General features: G+C 27.9%; 2 protein-coding genes across 6 annotated transcripts; one reads left to right on the top strand and one right to left on the bottom strand.

Annotated features, from left to right (window-relative positions):
- The first annotated feature begins 2,405 nt into the window (after positions 1 to 2,405).
- LOC105846392 (uncharacterized) lies at positions 2,406 to 6,845 on the top strand. Of its 5 annotated transcripts, none has more exons than XM_065810610.1 (9): positions 2,406 to 2,543; positions 2,633 to 2,711; positions 2,847 to 2,918; positions 3,156 to 3,212; positions 3,298 to 3,366; positions 3,991 to 4,035; positions 4,122 to 4,283; positions 4,574 to 4,636; positions 6,244 to 6,845. In XM_065810610.1, exons 2-9 carry the CDS (start codon positions 2,636 to 2,638, stop codon positions 6,648 to 6,650), a joined length of 951 nt encoding a protein of 316 aa, XP_065666682.1. In that variant the 5' UTR covers positions 2,406 to 2,543; positions 2,633 to 2,635; the 3' UTR covers positions 6,651 to 6,845. The 5 variants fall into 5 exon arrangements, with proteins under 5 accessions (XP_065666682.1, XP_065666685.1, XP_065666686.1 ...); XM_065810613.1 differs by having other exon boundaries at positions 4,122 to 4,166; XM_065810611.1 differs by having other exon boundaries at positions 2,434 to 2,516.
- On the bottom strand, positions 6,711 to 15,438 carry LOC105846391 (steroid 17-alpha-hydroxylase/17,20 lyase). Its single transcript, XM_065810609.1, has 2 exons — positions 14,834 to 15,438; positions 6,711 to 8,040 (listed from the first exon to the last, which is right to left on the bottom strand). Exons 1-2 carry the CDS (start codon positions 15,363 to 15,365, stop codon positions 7,106 to 7,108), a joined length of 1,467 nt encoding a protein of 488 aa, XP_065666681.1. The 5' UTR covers positions 15,366 to 15,438; the 3' UTR covers positions 6,711 to 7,105.
- Positions 15,439 to 16,340: the final 902 nt, after the last annotated feature.

Below are 16,340 nucleotides of genomic sequence, written 5' to 3' on the forward strand. Positions count from 1 at the left end.
TTCGTTAGTCGCTAAAAGTTAAAAAGGTGTGCGCGTAATAAATAAAAACATGCCGCACTCTTCTTCAGCATATTTAATTATTTTTTGAAGTAGCGTATTTATTTTCGCTTCTTTTAACCTCATCCCAAGCAAATAATTAAAATAAGAGAACCATGTCGCAAAACTCATCCCAAGCAAATAACTAAAATAAAAGAACCTACTAAGCATGTCGCAAAACTAAGCAATATGGAACTATTTTTAAAAAGTGAAAAAGTTAAAAATGTAAAGTGCGTTAGGGTCAGTGACACGAGTTTTGGTAGTTTGAAAGGATAATGCATAAAAAAAAAAATTCAAGACTCAGAAAATATTAACCCGATAGAAGAGCTCGTTCGTTCATGTTATTCTTGTGGTATTAATTGGGTTAGTAGCACTCAATGGCTAACATGCAAAGAATGTGCTTGTTGGTCTTGCGTGGCTTGTGTGATTGGTTATCACTCAACTATGGAATTTTTATGCATGGAATGCCAATAGAATATAAATATAATATATAAAAGCCATAATATAATTTAAAACAATTCCATTTATGTAAAATATTTAAAACAGTTTCGTTAATTAATTTAATGAGTTTATGCGTGTATTTTTTCTATTTTGTATCCATTCGGAATAAGGTTCACAGTACCCTAATTCCGGATAAATAGCAAGTTTTAAAAAAACTTAAATTTTTTAAAACTTAAAATTAAAATAATAATTTTTTGTATATATTTTGTTTGATTTGTCTTGTCGTTACACGTATTTTAGTGTTTTTATATTTTCGAAACACGTTATAATAAGTGAGTTATTTAATTTTTTTTCAAAAGTCCGTAATTAGGTGTTTTTACAGTATTTACAAATGAATAAGCTTTTTTTTTTTTTTTTTTCTTTTTTTTTTTTTTTTTTTTGTGTGTGGTTATTAAGGTGCTCCTAGAAGTCCTTACGGTCTTACCACAAAGCAACATGGAAGAGCGTTTAACTAGGAAGTTCATTCATCTCCTTCCTTACCAAAGTCGCTTATAGGATTAGAGCCGGCGTCGAACCTCCTAACCTTGGTTCTGTACCAGAAGTCTAACAACTGCGCCGCGGCTGCAATTTATTTTTTATCTAACACACTTCATTCATTCATTCTTTAATTTTACCATTTGTTTTAGAAAATTTTTGATTCTGCACATATAATTTGTGATATAAGCACAAAAAATTAGTATTAGAAAATTTTCATTTTCATAAGTTATTACAATATCGATTTTTTCATTTATAATGTGACAAGAAATCAAATTCTTCTTATCCAGCGCGGGAATTAAAAAAAAATACGGAGCGGTTTCAACGGCATTGAAAACTACGCAGGATTGCAGTTCTAATTATGAGTATAGGATTGTGAGGAGAAGTGGAACGCGGGAGAAGCGGGATAGCTTCAAAATCCGAATAAGGAGAGGTCTTTAATAACTGTTATCTGTTCACAATGAGATTTCTTTTTCTCTTACTAGCAGGCATCACTTGGTCTCCCTGCGTGTAGTAAAAACCGAATTTTTGAAAAGTACCCCAAAAAGTCTTTTCTTTAGACAAAGAAAACTAACACTTTTCCCCCAATCACTTTTGTAATTTTGTAATTTTGTTTCAAATATTTTATTGTTACAATTCTAGGAAATAGTCAAAATTTCAAACCCCAAACTTCAGACCTTCAAACCCCAAACTTCAGACCTTCTACATGTCTTTTGAATTTAGTAAAATTCGATCAACTACCCCAGCCCTACGACGCAGATTATACGTATCACCTAATAAAGCATACAAGGTAATACAATGCAAAACTATTTAAACTAAAAAAAAATCATTTACCACGCCACAAAAGTAAACACTAGAAGGTATAACTAAAAATTTCTGGTCTTTTCTCTACACACCGAGAAAATGCAATAACTTGCCAAACCAAGTAAAATTTCTTTAACAACCTTAATCATACACGCCACTTATAAAAAATGAAGAACTTGCCGCATTTTGTTTTATGTTTAAATTAAATACCTGAATGTTTTACAGTCTCTATAATAAAAACGCACAATATACAAAGTGTGAGTTGTTAGTCATAGATTTGGCAATAAAGATTTTAGTCTATTTTACAGTTATGTACTTTTTAGTATTAGTTTTTATACTTGGTAATTATTTTGTGCACATGAAATGCGCAGTTGCTATGTATTTCAGATATTTTCAATAAGTGGTGTTTCTACTTAGTAAAACAGAGAATATCAGTAGGTTTACCAAATAAAAGTAATAATGTTATGGAATCGGGTAACGATTAAAGTTTTGTAAAATTTTTTTTAATTTTGTTCAAAACCGGGTTTTTTGGCTACTGCGCAGCAGTACAGTACAAAAGTGTGTTTTGAAACAAAACTATGCAGAAAGTTATGAAAACAAATGTTAAAACGATTGTTTTAGCTACATGGTGCTTATTTCGACGCAGACACCGACCAAAGTTTGTGAAAAATTTAGAAAAAAAAACGCTCAACTGTTAAAACGTCTGTTCGGAATCAACTTTAGTATAAGTAATTTAACAGCATTAAATATTTCAAAAAGAATTATCTTTGACAAATGTTTATTTTTGACAATTGATTATTTTTTTATTTTACTTAAGATAATGAATTCTCGCACTTGTTTGCTGCTTGCAGTGTTTGCGATTTTGCAACAATGTTATTCGTTGCTTGATTTGAGCGGTAAGAATACCCTTACGTAGTAACAACTATTAATTTTATAATAATAAAATCCTTAAATAATGTGAAACAGTAATAACGAAGAGTTTTCAAAAAAGATTGCTTAAAATACCCGATTTCGTTTTTCATTTTTATTAGAAAAAAGCCAACCAAGCAAGGCTGAACGAACAGCTGCAGAAGCTATAAATAAACTGCTTCAGGAAAAAATGGGTTAGGACTTTTTTATACACTCTCAAATAATAAAAACTTTGGATATTAAATAACTCTGATTTGAAAAATTATCTTTTTTTTTTTCATTCGCTTTATTTTATTATCAGAAAAATTGTGGATACTAAAGAAACATGAATCCTCATTACCTTCTTCTTTATTTAACCTCTTTATAATAGAATCCTTTTTCTTAAAGTTAGAGGAATTATAATATAATAAAACGTATTTTTGTTCTTGTAGCTTCAAAGTTTAAAGAAGCTGCAAACGAGGTTAAAGGTGCTCTTGTCAAGCATTTAGGTAAACTGTTTTGCAATACAGTAATACAAAAAATGAGTTATTTTTTATAAGCTTGTCTTGGCATGTCTTTGATTTCTTTCTACAGGTGACAGTTTGAAGAGTGCTCATAAAAAAATGATACAGAAAAAAAAAAAGAAAACAAATAAGAAAACAAGTAAGTTATTTAATAATGAGAATAATTTTATCACGCTATTGTTCCCTTCCCGTCCTTACTTTTATACTTTCCCTAATTTTTTCACTTTCCAAATAAACTATTGTCACCAATAGTTTATTTGGAAAGTGAAAAAGTGATAATCTTTTTACTTTATTATTTTTATTGTTATCTATATTTTATTGTTTGCTATTAACTTTATTTTGATTTTATTATATTGATCTTTCTTTAACAACTCATGTTCAAAACCATTTTAGGTAGAGTTTAGTGATAAAAATAAAAAAAACTGAACAAATGTGAAATTTTTCCATTAAATCTCTAAAATATACAACTTTAAAATTCTAAACTTTAAAAATTTAATTAAGAATATTCTTAACTAAATTTCTTATTTGAATTATTTTTGGCGAATTTCTTAATTAGAAACTTGCCAAAAATGTATAGCATATAATGAATCAATGAAAATGCACGTGCCGAATAACATAAAAATAAAAATAACAAAAATTTTTATATCTTACGGAGGAAACTCATTAGAAAATACATTGAGATACATTGAGGAACCCCTCGTTGCTTACAGCATATACATTATATAAATACCAGTTTAAGCTAGTGAATAACTTTTTTTTTTAGTTAAAAAGCAATTTAAAAGCGATCAAATAGTGAAGACAAACAAAGGTATGTATATTTTAGATAAAGCATCAAAATCACATGCATAGACCATGATCACATGATCATCTTTTCAATAATTTTTTCTCTCTTAGTTTTACCTCTATCTCACGATACACCAAACGCAAAACTTGATACAGGTATACAAACGCATGCACTCACTTCGCCTTGTCATTTGGAATGCAGATCAAAATTTTTGTCACATTCAGTTAAATGTCGTAAATGCAAAGCTCACGTTGAATCCAAATCAAAGCTAGGTGCTTAGCCAATGTTAAAACAATTTTTTTTTAGTTGAAAGAAAATATATTTGTAATTTGACCTCACACGTTTTATAAAAAAATAACTTTATATTGATTTTGAAAAGGTTTTTCTGTTAAAAACAATACCCCAATATCCATTACACATATTGACTGAATACTCATAACACTCAAGAAAACTATAACGTTTAAAGAAGATAAATGAACTTATATAGAAATATTCAAATATACCATGGTAATGTTTATTCACTTCACTCAATGAAATTACAAGAGAAATATATATATTTCAGGAGCAGCAATCCATCAAAACACAGGGCCACGCAACAGAAAAAACCTTTCTACTGTGAAGCAAGGTAATTTAATCAGAAACAGTATAAAAGAACACTATATTCTTTAAATTTTTTTAAAATAGTGGATGAAGTAAGTTTAATAAAACTTTTTATGCGTATTTTTTCAAAAAAAAGAATTTTAAAATGAAAGCTTTATACGTAAAAAGACTACTTAAAAATGAACAAATGTGTTTTTTTGCTTCTATTGGTATTTTAATGTAAAAATGTGGTCGTCCAAAACATTAGTAACTTTTTTTTCAACATCTCAAAATCAATATGTAATGGTATAATCTTTACTTTTTAGGATTATGGAACATCTTCTTGGAATAGACTTAATGAATTTAGGAATTTTTTTTAGTGTAATCTTATTCCAAGTGGCTTCAATAGCTTTATATTACTCATCAGCGTTTTTGAAGGGTCCTTTGTGTTTTAGGAAAAGTTCAACTTGGTATCATAAATTTTCAATTAGATTAAAATTAGGTGATCGAGCTGGTCACTTCATAATATAAAGTGACCAGTCTCTATGACCATTTACAAGTTCAATTCTAGCCCTTCGCTTCTTTGGAAAGGTATTCTTGACAGGTTTTTTTCTGCTCTGATGTTCAAAAGTCCTGAAAGTTGTAGCCATTTGCAAGTTGTATTTTGAGACACTGAAAGTTTCATTTTTTGAACAATACCATTAGCGCTGTCAAAAGAATTCTTTTTGGTCTGACAGGTAATTTTTCTGTCCATGAAACGACATGTTTTGAGTGGTCTCCCGTCTATACGTTCCATTTCTAAAGGATTGCCTTCATCAAATTGTTTGATTATTCGACATACAATTGATTTATGAATGGATTACTTAGTAGCAATTTCTCTTAATATACGTGTTCTAAAAAATATAATACATGTTCTAAAAGCTAAACTATACTTATTTCCTGCCATTATAAACCAAAACAGGGCAAATTCGTGATCTCAAGCTAATATTGTTACTATTGCAATACTACAGTTCCCTCTCTGGAGAAATATTAATGATTTTTTATTTACTCTTATTGGTTAAGTATTATTTATTACAGCATTAAAATTATCTTGGACATTATTTTTGAACTTCTTTTGTAAATGATTTTGCGGGTTGTGATTTGTTTTTTAGAGTAGTCATAAAAAAATTTGTTAATGTTGTAGAAGACCACATTTTACATTAAAATGCTAATACAAGCAAACAAATACATTTATTCATTTTCAAGTAGTCTAATTAAGTATAAATTTTTTTTCTTATATCTTTTTTCATTTAAAGAGTCTCTTTTTTAGAAAAATTGCTGTATTCAGTAATTGAAGCTAAAACTAATGAAAAAAAACTTTTTTTTTTTATTTGGTTGCTAATGTTTTGGAAGATAATGTGTGTTTGTATATATATATATATATATATATATATATATATATATATATATATATATATATATATACATATATATATATATATATATATATATGTGTGTGTATATATACATATATATATATATATATATATATATATATATATATATATATATATATATATATATATATATATATATATATATATATATATATATATATAAATATGTATATATAATTCTTTTAAGCACCCTCTGAAGTTTGTTATTACTTTTAAGCACCCTCTGAAGTAAGCCACAATGTTCCCACTTCAACCAACTATGATTCAAATTCAGAAAACCAAATTCAACAACAATCAGCTCAACTGTCACCTTTACCAGTGCAGAACTATCAGTATCAACATCCAGCACAACTTCAAATGCAGCAAACAAACAACCAAATTGTTTCAGGAGGAATACCTCCGATGGGACCTAGCGTTGCATGCAATCCTATACCTACTACTTGCACTGGAAATGACTGCATGTCGTCAAACCCATGTGCTGATGTATTTTCTCGATTGGGTCCGTCAACATCTTGCCCTCCAACATGTGGACTAGACTGTTTTGGATATTGTCCTACGGCTTGTTGTCGTCATAAGAAAAAGACCAATATCCCAAAAATTGTTGAAAATAAAACAAAAGAGTAGCGCAATACTTTTGGGAGTAAGGAGACAATATAAAATAAAAACAAAAACAAAAATAACTGATTTTATTATTTTATTCATATTTTTTATATTATTTTATAAACTAAGTATTATCTAAAAATGTATTTATATGATTGGGTAAAAACTTTTCTAATAAAAATTGTAATAATCCTGTGAAAAGAAGAACTATATTTAAAAGTTACGCGAAATTTAATTAAACAATTTAAAAAAGTAATAATGCAAAATATAATGGCGCATTTAAAACTTTGCATACAGAGTCACTTTTATAATAACTCTTAAAAAATCTATTAATGGAGTAAGAAATCTGATTGCATAAGAATACTCCATACAAAATATCTTTATTATTTTAATGGCGTCAATTAAAGTTCGGAACGCCTTTATCAGTATCTTCATTATAATTTTTTACTTATACTTTTAGTTTTTTACAACTTTCATTTTTAGGTTCGTTGTTTAGCTACTGCATTATACGGAAGGGGCGTTAGTGTAATTCCAATATCACCATCTAGTTTTGGGGTTTCTCCACTTTGAGGCAACTCAAAGTAGAAATCTTTTATCAGTCGAGAGCATATAATAAACATTTGCATTCTTGCAAATGACTCACCAATGCAACCTCTTGGACCGGCTGAAAAAGGGAAATATCCTAAACGTTTTGCTGTTGAAAGTTCGCCATTTTTATCAAGCCAACGCATAGGATTAAATTCAAACGGTTTTTCCCAGTATTTTTCCTTATGATGTATGCCCCATAAATTTGTTATTATTATTGTGTCTTTAGGTATTGTGAATTCGTTAATTTTAGCGTTATTTACGGCTTTGTGAGATAAGCTTAAAGGAACGACAGAAGATAACCTTAAAGTTTCAAGTATAGTTGCTTGCATTATGGGCATTGATTTAATATCATTAAACGTAGGGTACTGATCGCCAGAAATATTTTTGATTTCTTTGTAAAGAATGTTTTGATAGTGAGGCCAATGCAAAAGATAAACGATTAGCCAAGTTATCGTTGCGGCTGTTGTTTCGGAACCAGCCATAACTAACTCAACTAAAATCATTCTGTATTGTTCCTCATTTAGGTCTTGTTTTTGTTGGTCCCAAAGGTTCAAAAGAATATCTGAGATATTTTCGTTTTTTAAACTTTTTTTTCGTTTATGTAACTGGGTTTGAATCCAAAATTTGCAAATGTTTCTAGATTCGCTGATTTCATTTTGCTTTTTTAATAAAAAAAATCTCATCCATGGTAAATAATGCAGAATTTCAATGTTTGACAAGTTTTTGAGAAGTAACCTGGTCGCTTTTAAAATTTCATTAACTTCACAAGTATCACTAAGCCGGTTACCAAAAATTATACTGCATATGCTGTTAACAATGCAAAGATCTAAATAAAACAAAAAATTTATGTTGAATTTTAAACAAGTTTTAGAGGCAAAAAGATCAGCAATGATATTAGAGTATCTCAATGTAAAAAACGTATCTAAATGTAAAAGACAAGAAAACAACATTAGTATATATCTATTGGTATCTGCTACCTAAAGTTCCAGTTTTAATGGAAGTTTTAGTTGCTTTATCATGCTGGGAATTAATCCAGCCTGATAAAATCTAAAGCTGAACAGAGCTACCAATTCAACAAGTATGAAGTGTGTAAAAGTTACATATACGTGTTCTAGGATGATAAAAATGATTTTAACAATTAATAAAAGCATTTAACTTTTCAAAACTAAGTTAGGTACTTAACGGTTTTTTATTTTAGGATATGAAAACTATTTGGCAAATAAAAAGTTAAGTATAAAAAAGGAGCAGAACCTGTCATAAAATCTATCCCTATAATTGAGCAACATATCCTTTTTTTCTGGACCCTTACATTATTTTGTTAGTTTTAGCTGATGAAAAATGTGACTGCATAAACACTACTCAGCTATGAGTTTTGTATCGTTTCTTAGCAAAGATAAATATCCATTAGTCTAAGTGGCAACTCGATCAGAACTGTAATAAATGAATGTCCTAAATACTGTATACATAAATGTACTAGATATTTCGAATTTTAATGGAATCAAGCCTCAAAGCTTACTTAAAGTGGTTACATAAAAAGTTTTGGTTTTTCCTCCTTAAGGCGGAGGAAAATTCACTGTCAATGGATGAAACTTCCTTCAAATTATGGGACTAACAACAACTTCTATCAAAGCTTTCAGGAGTTTTTTGTCTTGCTGTTGCTAATGATTGAAATTTTTTGTTTATAATAAAAAGATTGTAAGTTTTAAAACCTTTATAGTTAAACACACAAGGGGCAAAGAATAAAAAGAAAAAAAAATTGAACTTTTTTACAACCTTTTTCCTGCCAAATTATTTGCTAAAAGAAGATCTTACAAAAAGAACTACTCCTTTTTAAAAAAAAATATATATTGAGTTAGGATAGTTTTACACACAGGAACCTGTTATAGTTTATATCATTTATACAAGATATAATATCTTATTAGTACATATTATGTACTTTTAAAACACTAAGTGCATTTTATGCGTTAAATAATTGTTTAATGTGTTTACAATTTATAAATAATTGTTCCTAGCATTTGCTATACTTTTTTTAGGTTGTAAAAACAAGTTCATGTGACGCTTCTGAAAATTGAATGCTCTCTTTTACACAAAAGTATTATAATTGTGACCCAGAGACATTTCTTAAATTCTGTAGAAGTTGTTGCTACTTGAAGTGTTAGGTAATAGCACAGCCATATTTCAAATTATTTTTTTATTAAAAATTTTAAATTAAAGCAGTCTCTAAAGAAATTTAAAGATTGGATGATATAGGACGAATTATTGAAGAGGTAACAACCATTAATTTGTTATATTTAAACTTAAAAGAAAACGTCTGACGCGGACGTTGGATTTTTTGATGTTTCAGTGATGATAATCTCAGGCATTATATAATTCAAAATTTAATTATGTTCATGCTTATGTCAAATAAAAAAAGCTTTTTAAAAATTGTACCCCAAAAGTTTGCATCCTCAACCCGAAAGGTCAAGACAATGATTTAAAGAATATTTTTATTTAAATAGTGTTATACTAAATTTAAATCCATCGCTTTTTAAAGATTTTATATTTCATCTAACAATCTTTTAGTTTTTAAAAGTGACGTTGTAAATTTTCCTCCTCAAAAGTGACGATGTAAATTCCTCCTCAAAATGAGGGGGTTCTTAATTTTCTCATAGCTATTGAACGCTAATAGGTTATTTAATAAAATTTAAAACTTGTCGATGAGTTTAAATTTAGCATAAGATTTTAAACTAAAATATTTAACAAATTAATTACATTCACATTTGAAGTTAGGGCCGTAAATAATTTAGGGTATTTTTTTCCCAGGCTCCAATCACCCTAACTTTTTACAAAACAGTCTCATTTGATATTTGTCTTGCTGCAGGGAAAATGGATACTTAATCAAAGTTTATTATACATTAAAAGAAATAAAGAGCGCGCCAAACTTTACATAAAACTATATATATAAAGTTTGATGATTTTTTGTTTGAATAATTTTATGATAATTAAATTTTCTTAATTTCAAAAAAAAAAAAGATAACCTTGTAGTACTAAAAAGTACTTCAAGGTTTCTTGTAGTACTTTTTAGTGAATAAAACTGCAACCTTGATAGGAATATAGTTTAATAAAATTGTAAAAGTTTAACCTTTAAAAAAAAAAAAATTTTATACTTTTAAAAAAAAAATCTTTATGTTTTTTTTACGTTTAATAATCCTACAATTGACGTCGATGTTGAACCTCAAAGTTTAATGGAGGTTTGTTCTAAACGCTATTCTGGATTTCATTTTGAACAAATAATTGACCGAAACTAAATGCTTTGTCTAAAAGTTGTTTTGTTGTTTAATAGACGTTCATGTGTTTAGTGGGATGAGATTTTTCTCTCATTTGTTCAAGCATTTTGACAAAGACACTAAAACTATATCTCTTGTTGTTTGATGCAATGACTTTTTACTACTTTTGCCATGACTAATATTTGAATGAGTAATAGTTCTGTACTTCTTAAATCGGTGTACCGATAATAATATTATTTAATGTTAAGCTTGTTGTAAGGACACAAATAGGCAGTTCAGTGACTTTTACTTAAAAACCAGTTTAGTCTTAATCTTAGTAATACTTCTTTGTATCTCTGCATATTTAAAGCCTTTATTTTTTAAAGCTGCTGATCTCTGCATATTTAAAGTTTTTATTTTTTAAAGCTGCTGATCTCTGCATATTTAAAGCTTTAATAAATAATATTTTTTATAAGAAAATTCTAGAGGTGCTCAAGCTACACGGTACTAGATGATTTAATTACGTCACACCATGTGTCTGTATCTTTGTTTGTTTGGTTGTTTGTTTTTCTGCGTTTTTTTTGTCTGTGTTTATTTGTTTGTTTGATTGTCTGTGTTTGCGTGTGTTTGTTTGTTTGTTTATGTGTGTGTTTGTTTGTCTGTGTTTGTTTTTCTGTGTTTGTGTGTGTGTGTTTATTTGTTTTGTTTTTTTGTTTGTGTTTGCGTGTGTTTGTTTGTTTGTGTTTGTTTGTTTATTTGTCTATGTTTGTTTGTTTGTCTTTGTTAGTGTTTGTTTGTTTGCTTGTTTGTTTGTTTTTGTTTGTGTTTGTTTGTTCGTTTGTCTGCTTGTGTTTGTGTGTGTTGATGGCAGCACTACAGACCTGAGTCACACACACCCCCTTTTTCTTTGAAACCATTCTTCAAAAAACAAAACAATGTGAATAATCTTTGTTTCTACTCACCCTGCTGAAGCGGGATAAGTAGAAACAGGCCTTTAGATTTATTCTTATTTCCTTTTAAACCTAAGGTGAGTTGAAACAAGAAAAAATACAATATTCTGTTAATTACACTAATTTAGTAAATAAATAAAAAACTCATATACACTCTAGATAGTATAAAAAAACGTATAACTAATATATTAGAAAAAATTTAATAAATTTTAGCATCAGTTATTATATCTTTAAAATGAAGCATTTTTTTGAAACAAGATTTTAGATTTGGAATTGACGAAGACAATATTTAAATCACATCTTTTCTGGAGATCAAACTTTTGAGATTTTTAAAACTGTAACAGCTAAAGAATTTTTTTGTTTTACTTTAACTTTGACCACCATATGACCACCATATAACCACCATATAGCCTCCCGGGTTGATGGATGAATCTGCGTTTGAAGGATTAGCATGAACAATATCAAAGTCAATTTCTTCTTCTAAATTAGAAAAAAAAAGTTCTTTATTGCTATCCTGCAAAACATACTGGTAGTCACCATAATTTGACAATGAATAAATTCTTCTTTTTTAATTTTACTGGGATTTTTTGACGATGAATGAACTGGTACGAAATTTGCATCATTGCAAACAGCAATGGTAGTTTAAGTTTGTGGATCCATTTCTTTATCGATGCCCAAAAGATCCTCGCTTCTAACACTTTTCTAGAAAACGCATTTTTTCTTTCTTCCTTATGCAAGGAGTACTGGTTCTATCTAATTTTGTACTCTGAAGAAGCTCTTTGAAGCTGCTATCAATAATATCAGTCTGTTGATGAGTTTTAATTTCGTGGCTTTTGTCTATAATACTTGTACCTAGGAGCATTGATAACACCTTATTTCTGTTTAAAGGAGCATTCCGCTTTCCTTAAAACCTGCAACAACATTTTCTTTTTTTAATGAACAACAACGTAATTGGTACTGCACAGTCTAACTGATTCCATTCATAGATGCAATGCCATGTTATTTTCGACCAAAAATGAAAACATGACAGATGTGGACGCCTTTGGCAATTTTAGTATTCTTTTTGGATATTTAATTACTCTCCTTGTTATATTTTACGTTTTACTTCGTCAGGTTAGTTTTGTTATAACTTACAATATTTGAAGCACAACCTTTATTTTTTTTGACAATTCTTTTGACAGCTTGTAAACAAACCTCAGCTGCACTGTTTTTCAGAATATCAGAATTTTGGGAGTTCTTAATTAACCTGATGATTTTAAAATCAATAACAAGTTTAAGGTCTATTAAAGACCAGCTCATTAGCACACTTTCTTGTCTTATTGCAGTGGAAGATATTTTAAATTGTTAATACAATAGATATTTAGCTCTTTCAATTATCGAGGCTCTTAAGAAGACACCAAGTACAAGGTTTCACAATAAATAAAGATCACCTGGCGCAACAATAAAAAAAGTTAAAAAAAAAAAAAGATAAAAGATAAAATTTAGTCTTTTCAAATGAGCAAATAAAATAAAGGAAAATAAATTGACTGGTACACTTCCATATACAAGCAGCGATTTCAAAAAGGTAGTTATGCAAATGCCAAAATACGGATGAAAGAAAAAAAAGAAGATTTGAACTAGAGTACTTGTACCATCTTTAAAAAAATTTATAATTTATTTACATTGTCTACCAAGTAACTTGATGATTTAAGGGACCTAATAGCAAATATATTAGTAAGACGAAAATCACTATTAATTGCCATTAATGATATAATACTGAGTATTCCAACTTTGATGTATTATTGGTGAGTAGAAAAATCCGATAAAAGAAACAAGAAAGAGAGAAAGCAACTCATATTTAAAAAATTTAAACTATGCCAGGGTCAAAAGCCAAATTCAAGTTTAATTTTGGAAGCTTTTCATTCAATAATTAAATTTTCGGTTTTGAAACTTTTCAGAATTTATTTTCTATTTTTCGAGGTTGGAGGGGGAACTGAACAAACATGCCCTCCCATAAGTTGATGTTTATATCATTGCTACATATAAGCTTGTGTAAAACATATTTTTGATAATTTAAGTAATTTAAGTAATATACTAACTTGACTCGTTTTAATAAATATAAACTTATTTACAGGAGAAAAACATTTTTGATACTAGGGTTTGTTAAACCACCCCAACCATGTCTTCCTCCGTTTCCAAAATACACCTGTCATATTTGTTTGTGGTCTGGAATATAATTTTTGTAACTTTTTATAGGTAATTAAAATTTTTTATTTAAAAACATTTTTTTGATTTAAAATTTTTTTTTATATATATAATAGTGTCAACACATGTCGTCGACACCCCTATAAGTTAGAGACGTCGACGTATCTCGACGTATAATGCACCATATGTCGACGTATAATGCAATATTACACGTAAAGTCTTGTAAAACATAACTTTTATTGTTTGAATTGTAAATTGTATACTATATTCACTTATTTTAATACAGATAAATTTATTTATAAGAATTAAATATTTTAGAAAATAGTGTGTTAAACCATCACCACCATATCCTCCTGCAACTTTAAAAATACAATTCTCAAATTTGTTTGTGATCTGGAATAAATTTCGGTAACCTTTTTTATGAAAAAATTATGAATTTTGTAAAAAACATTCTTTTGAAATAAATGTACATTTTTTTTTTTACAGTAAAGTGGTTTAACACCCCCTCTATCCCCCAAGATACACCTGGTAGTGAAAAATCAATACAAATTTTTAGATTAATGTTACACCTATCTTTTGATACTAAATTATATCAATTTAGATTTGACAAAGTTATAACAGTTTAGATAAATAAAACTAAATTAAAAAAACAATTAACTGTAATGTTTAGTTTAGAAACTAGTTTCTTCGATAAATCCTTATAACAAAAATTTGTTACTTAAAACGTCATAACTTTTTGTAGAATAGTTTGATTTTAATAATTTTTACCATTTTACCATCTACCATTAAAGTACTGTATTAATGTTCTTTCTAATGATATATAACAACCTAGTATTTGATCTTTCATTGATTTGAAAAATTTCGCTAGATGTATATATTTATATATATATATATATATATATATATATATATATATATATATATATATATATATATATATATATATATATTTATATATATATATATATATATACATATATATATATACATATATATATATATATATATATATATATATATATATATATATATACATATATATATATATATATATATATATATATATATATATATATATATATATATATATAGAGAAAGAGAGAGAGAGAGAGAGAGAGAGAGAGAGAGAGAGAGAGAGATTTTCATAATAAAATTCTAATACAAAAAGATAATACAATTGTTCATTAGATTAATGTTACACCTATCTTTTGATACTAAGTTATATGCATTTGTCACTTACCGATTTCATAACGAAGATTGATGACGCTTCCTTCGTTCAGCAGTAGTCTTTGATGTAAAAGTTCACTTTCATGTTTGACAATATTTTCATTATGTGTTAAAATACTTCCGTTTGTTTTAAGTTTTGAATAAAAAACTTTTCTTATTTTTTTAGTCAACGGGTTGTTATCCATATGTGAAAGGTTTTCAAAACCTCCGGTAAAAAGTAAAGATGAATATTCCCTGGGTCTTCCGGAAAAATTTGATCCATCTCCAACTAAAACATTGTAAATACTCTCGTGGCCGCTTACAACAACCACCCGAACGTTTCCTAAACTTAAACTGAAAACATCTCCGTAAATAGTTTCTAGATCGCACAATGCCTTTACAGGATCGTTTGCTAACAAGTTGTAGTTTCCAATTACCGGAAGAGGAAATGGACCTGGTGGGTATTTTTGACATTCCCAAATATGATAAATATAAACAACTATTACGTAAAGTAAAACGGGGATTATTAGCCCAAACACAATTTCAAAAACTACAAAAAGAAACATATTATCTAATATTAAAACTTTGTCGTCTTTTAAGTTTAAAATTTAACCAACACAATTCATTAATAAATTCTCATCAAACAATTAATATGACGTCTGCTAGTCAAATATATTTGCTTTGTTGTTTGTTTAAATATGTTTTGTTTTGTTTCCGGTCACTTAAATATAATAAGTTATTAATGATAGCTTTGTGAATTATATTTAAGTGGTATAAAGTTGCAGTTCTACGGCATATTAAAATATGCAAGTTAATTAAACAGACTGTCACTTTATTGAACAATTTTGTAATAGTTGTATGAATAAGATGAGGGACATTTTGGTTTCTTTTATGCATTTTTCTGAGTATCCAAGTTAGTTTAATGCTCTTCCCTCTGATATTGACAAGTAACAGTTGCTTCAATAGTCAAAAGCAAAGAAAAATAAAGACATTTAGTTTCAAACAAAGAAATTGAAAGAAAAGAAGTAAACCCAAGTCATACTTCAGCTTAAATTAAAAAGTTTCTAAAAAATCATTAAATATTTATGATTTTTTATTATATAAATTAGGAATATTAATAAAAAAAAAAATTTTATCTCATCTTTATATCGTCAAATTTGTAGTAAAATAATGTTATCACAAATCAGGCATTTATCGTAACACCAAAATATATCCATGCGAAACTCATTATACCTTATTTTACCAAAACTAAGTTTTCAATGAAGTAATATGCTAGTTAAATAAAATATTGCGCAACTTGTGTCCAATGAAGTAATATGTTAAATAAAATACGATTATCATATCGTAGATAAAATAGATCTAATTTTTTTTTCAAACAAACAAAAAATATCTTCCTTTAAACCAAAGTAAATACACAGCGAGACAGAATGCTATATTATAAGTCAAAATATTTTTTTTCAATAAATATTTTATTATTAATAATGTTATACAAATTTTAACTTTGTATAAATTTACATATATTTCATATAAATAGTATAGCA

The sequence above is a fragment of the Hydra vulgaris genome, chromosome 11, assembly GCF_038396675.1.
Source record: "Hydra vulgaris chromosome 11, alternate assembly HydraT2T_AEP".
Lineage (NCBI taxonomy): Eukaryota > Metazoa > Cnidaria > Hydrozoa > Anthoathecata > Hydridae > Hydra > Hydra vulgaris.